The 5,130-nt window shown below is 47.3% G+C and overlaps 1 protein-coding gene across 1 annotated transcript; it reads right to left on the bottom strand.

Moving 5' to 3' along the window:
• Positions 1 to 2,849: 2,849 nt before the first annotated feature.
• LOC103659111 (coiled-coil domain-containing protein 22-like) lies at positions 2,850 to 4,905 on the bottom strand. The gene is given in 2 exon segments (XM_040643156.1): positions 2,850 to 3,072; positions 3,075 to 4,905. Coding segments are annotated over 2 exon segments (1,881 nt in total). The 5' UTR covers positions 4,825 to 4,905; the 3' UTR covers positions 2,850 to 2,941.
• Positions 4,906 to 5,130: the final 225 nt, after the last annotated feature.

The raw sequence follows: 5,130 nt of genomic DNA, 5'->3' as shown, positions 1-5,130 counted from the left end.
TTGGAAAAATTATAACTGAATTGAAACTCCAGCTATGTCAATTATTGGCTATATAATCTCTCAAAAAGCACTCAACATAATTGACCTTTAATTTCTTCATTTGTGAAGTGGAAAATAAAAATACTTAATCAGATGTCTGAGAAGATCAAATCAATTAATGGATGTAAGTCATTTGTTACTATGGCTATCCTAATGAGTATTCAATCACTATTTGTTTAATCAATTCACACCACAGCAAGCAATAATTCCATGTGTTTACTTTACCAGCATCTACCTATTTGCTGTTATTCCAAGCAATTCAATCTATGAATCAATAATTTACTACATTATTGTGTTGCACTGTTGAGTTTTCCAAGCACATGACTTACATCAGCATTGTACATATATTTTTTGTATCCCCTATTTAGTTTTTAGGAACGTGTTAATAAGAAAGTAATTAACATCTAATCGTTTACATCATTTCCCCCTTGTACAATGCTCACTGCATCCTATTTCCAAGGCTCCATTCTCTATAATTTTAGTTCTGGATAGCATTCCAGATAAACTATTTTGTCCAATGTAATACCTCCATGGATGTCAAAAAACAAGTTTTTAAATTTTACTATTTTAAATCTAAATGTCCACCTTGTAGAGAAGATGGGAGACTAATTCTGATAAAATTTTACTCTGGGGCATATATCTTGGTGAGCAGCCATTAAAAAAACAAAAACAAAAACAAAAAACCCCACACCAATTCCCAAAGTACTGGCCAACCCACTTCACACTGTTACCACACACAGCCATTTATCCATTCTGCAAGTAATTGCTGGCCCTGGGAATTGAGTGATTGAGAAGGCAACCTTGATTACTAGGCCCCTCCAGATTACTAGGCTAATTTCCAGGCACTGAAGATACACACTGAACAATAATCATAACAAAGTACAGTATATGTTAGAAGAACATGTGTCCTACGTCAATAGGAACACAGAACAAGGGCATCCATCTAGAAAGATAGCATTTGGGATTTAAGCCCCAATAGCCATTTCCCAAGGAACGTCTCCAGAAAACCTGTTTACGGCAGTTAAGCTGTTCCAAATCCTGAAAAAGAAAAGATGATTTTTTAAAAATCCTTTAATCGCTTGAAACACCATCTCTACCATCGAGTTCTTCCCTGGAGATCCTGGTAATTATAGTACATATTCTCCCTCAATTTTCAATGAAAAAAATCCTTTTGTGGGCCATCACTGTCTTATTGTTAGGCCAGGATTTTTTTTTTTTTTTTTTTTTTTTTAACAAATCATCCCAAACAAAAGCCCTGCTACATGCAGCTCAAATACTGGAGAAGGAAAATTTTGCCTGGTCCAAGCTGTTATCAGTGGAGAGCCAAATCCACACCAAAAGAGCAGGGTAGCACCACTGTGATAGAAGGGATTAAAGCAGAGACTGATAGACATTGTTTAAAGCCCCCACCTGGGAATTGACTTACCTAGAGTGGGAAGTTGAAAGTATTCATAGTGCCTAATGTCCACAGTCTTGCAAATTCAGATATGAGTTTATAGATATGAAAGTATATGCCTCTGTGTGTGTGTGTGTGTCCAAAGGAGCAAAAGATTAATGTTAATTTAGGGGTAATAGAGAAAGCTTTATGAAAAAGGCAGGATTTGAACTGTATTTAGAAGTACACAAAAAATTTCAGCAATGTCAGTAAGGAGGGTTCAGAACATGTTTAGCTCTTCCTGGTCCATTATAGCTGGAACAGAAACTAATGAGGGATTTTGACTGACACAAACACAGGAAAAGAAATCCAACTATAAAGCCATCCAAGTAAGGGACAAGATTCAATGATTCTAATGCAATGTTCTTTCAAAATAATCTGACTCCCATTCTATATTTTCCTTGCCAAAAAATACTCCTTTGGTCTGGAACTAAAATATATTTCTATGTTGAAATGACTTATTCTTAGTAGGATTGAAGAGTTGAAATCTGTCGCAAAATTCATTCCATACGTGTGGACAGGTGTGCCCCTCATATATGTGTCTCTATGTGTTTTCATTCATCATTGGAGAAGACCTGATGTAATATTGTCCACAATCCCTTTAGCAGCTTGGATGGAGCAGAACCAAAGTGGCACATGACCAGAAGGGACAGATGTCGCCTCATCTAAACCTACCTGTCAGTAACAGTGTTGGCATGGTGCTGGGTATAGTGCTGAGCTCAAGAGGACATCACAGATTGTTACTCTTACTGCTTTCCTGGAAGCAGATACCAACCATAGCTACTAGTTATTACTGGTATTTTCCCAACAATGTCAGCAGACCTGCCTGAAAAACATTTTTTTTCTTTTCTTTTTTTTTTTTTTAAAGATTTTTATTTATTTATTTGACAGAGAGAGAGACAGCCAGTGAGAGAGGGAACACAAGCAGGGGGAGTGGGAGAGGAAGAAGCAGGCTCATAGCGGAGGAGCCTGATGTGGGGCTCGATCCCATAACGCCGGGATCACGCCCTGAGCCGAAGGCAGGAGCTTAACCGCTGTGCCACCCAGGCGCCCCCATTTTTTTTCTTTTTAAGTGGGCCCCATGTCCAGTGTGGAGCTCAACCTGGGGCTTGAACTCACAACCCTGAGATCAAGACCTGAGCTGAGATCAAGAGTTGGATGCTTAACAGACTGAGCCACCCAGGTGCCCCTGAAAAACACATTTTGATTACAGACTGAGCCCCTCATTTATTTGGGATCCAAGGTCCTAACCCCAGTGCCCTCTCCAATAAACTGCAGCCAAATTCCAACGTTTTGAATGATCAGCCCAGATAAGGGTTTGGGTCAGGTGGGCAGGGGTCTGGGGCCAAGGCTGTAGGAGGAGCCGCACAGCTAACAGAAGGAACGGCTAGGGCAAGCACTTGGCCACCACCCCCAACATCCCAACTCCCTGCCCAAGGCCAGGAGCAGAGCAGTGCTGGGGGCTCCTCAGGCCTCCGGGACCTGCTCCAGGAGGCCAGCATTCTCCTGGCAAAGGGCTCGGTAGTCCTCGTGGATCTTCTCCAGGTTGCTGAGGGTCTTCTTCCCCATCTCTGTCTCGATCTGCTGCTCAAGGTCTCCAATTCCCACGTGATTGTGCCTGTATCCTCGATGGTCTGGATGAGCTGGCTGCAGTTCTCATGAAAGGTAGCTAGATACTTGTATGCCTTCCGAACGGCATCATCCTTCTTGGCATCCTTGAAAATGAGCTCATCGGTCACTGCAAAGGTCCGGTCCAGCTTCGAAGACAGACAGCTGATTTCCTTCTGAAGCTCCTTTGTGTCTGACAAGATCTTAGTGATCCCTTCCTTCTGCTTCCGGATGTTGACCACAGCCTCCAGGATGCGACGGGTATAGGCCTGCCGGGACACACCTGTAGGCAGGGTTTCCAGCTCTGACCCCAGCTGCTTATAGACCCCCTCCTTCCTTCGGGCCTCTTCGGCAGCTGCTCGAACACTCTGGTGCAGCTCCTGGATCTCTGCCAGCCGTCGAGAAGATTCCAGCTCTCTGCAATCCTGGAGGTTTCGGAGGAGGCGGTACTCAGCCAGGAGAGGGACCCGGTGTTTTTCCCACTGACCCGCCAAGTGGAAGACCCACTGGGCACTACTCTCTACCATGAGCTGCAGTCTGGAGAGGTTGGCAGCCCCGCCAGGCAGCAGCTCCACTGCCCAGCTCTTCAAGCGCAGGGCCTGCTCATTCTCCACTGTGCTGAGCTCGGTCTGCCCACGCTCGGTCTCCACCTGGATGAGGCTGATTCCCAGGGTCTTCATGTTGGCTTCAACCTCTTCAATGTTGTGGTTCACTCCCTCCAGCTGCTCCCGAAGAGACTCCAGCTCCTGCTCCTGAGCTGTCTTCATGTCCTGTTCAAGCCGTTGGGAGGTGACCGGCACATCAGACCCCTGGGCTGCCTGGACCTCAGGCTCCAGATGGAAGGTGAACTTCTCTGAGTGTGTGAAGCGGGAGCCCTTGGAAGCACCAGTCCTGGTCCCAGCACCCCAGGCCTGCAGCAGCTCTCTCAGGTCTCCGGCTTGTGAGGGAGCCCCTGGTCGGCTCCAGGTCTGGCGTAGATGCTCGGCCAGGTGCCTCTGCAGCCGCTGCCACTGAGCCCGTGTATCCTCCTGGGTGGGATGGCGGGGTGCCTGCTGGACACAGTCCTCATCCCCAGGGCGGTCCCGGCCTGTGTGCTGGCAGAGCTGGATGGCATGGCATTCGAGGAGTGAGGCCACCCTCCCAGCAGGTTGGGGCACCTGGGTGGGGGCTGGTAGCAGCAGAGGACTTGCCTGGAACTCCCGGGGCTCCCCTCTGGAACTCAACGCAGGCATGACCAGCCTAATGGTGTGGAAAGGCTTCTGGGAGACTGAGCCCTGGAGGTGCTGTAGCTGAGGAGTACGAAGGAGGGGTGGGACCCAGGGCAGGGCCAACTGGTCCCGCATTTGGCCCCCGATGGCCTGGAGAAGGCGAGATGAGTCACCCACAGGCTGATCTGCATCGTCAGAGGTATCAGAGGGCAGATGCTCAGCCAAGAAGAGAAGCAGGTCCCGGAGATCAGGCTCACTGGGGTAGAGGAAGTTCTGATAGCCAAGCTCCAAGGAATAGCCCAGGTCCATGCAGGCCTGAGCCAGGCTCATGGCCAGATGGAAGCGCTCAGACATGGCCAGAGGCAGCAGGGGGCTGAGGCCAGAGCCCACGGCAGGGTTGATCATACGCAGACAGCAGACCACAGCTTCTACAACCAACTCAGGGGTGAAGGCTCGCAGGGTCTGTACATCTGGAGGAACTGCCGTGCCCACACGGCGCAGGGAATGGATGAGGATTCGGTCCACCTCCTCCATGCTGGAGCCATGTTCGAGTCGAGAGCTGGGTTCAGGGTGGGACCGAGCAAGAGAGGTGCAACTGTTGAAACCTGAAAAACATTTTTTAGATGAGGATATACTTCCTAGAATATCTACGATCTAGTGTTGTTTTACCAAACTTGAACCACTTTGGCTAAAAGAGACCTCTGAGAATTTAAGGAGCCAAATATCCATATACAAACACATGTTATCTCACTCAATAATTCTTTAATAGCATATCCTAGAACAACTACAAAAAATGTTTAATTCTTTCATACCGTATTGGTAAATGCAAACCCAAAGGTG

The sequence above is a fragment of the Ursus maritimus genome, unplaced genomic scaffold (assembly GCF_017311325.1).
Source record: "Ursus maritimus isolate PB19 unplaced genomic scaffold, ASM1731132v1 scaffold_28, whole genome shotgun sequence".
NCBI classification, from domain to species: domain Eukaryota; kingdom Metazoa; phylum Chordata; class Mammalia; order Carnivora; family Ursidae; genus Ursus; species Ursus maritimus.
The sequence above is the reverse complement of the archived record's forward strand: the minus strand, read 5'-3'. Positions and strand labels throughout refer to the sequence as shown.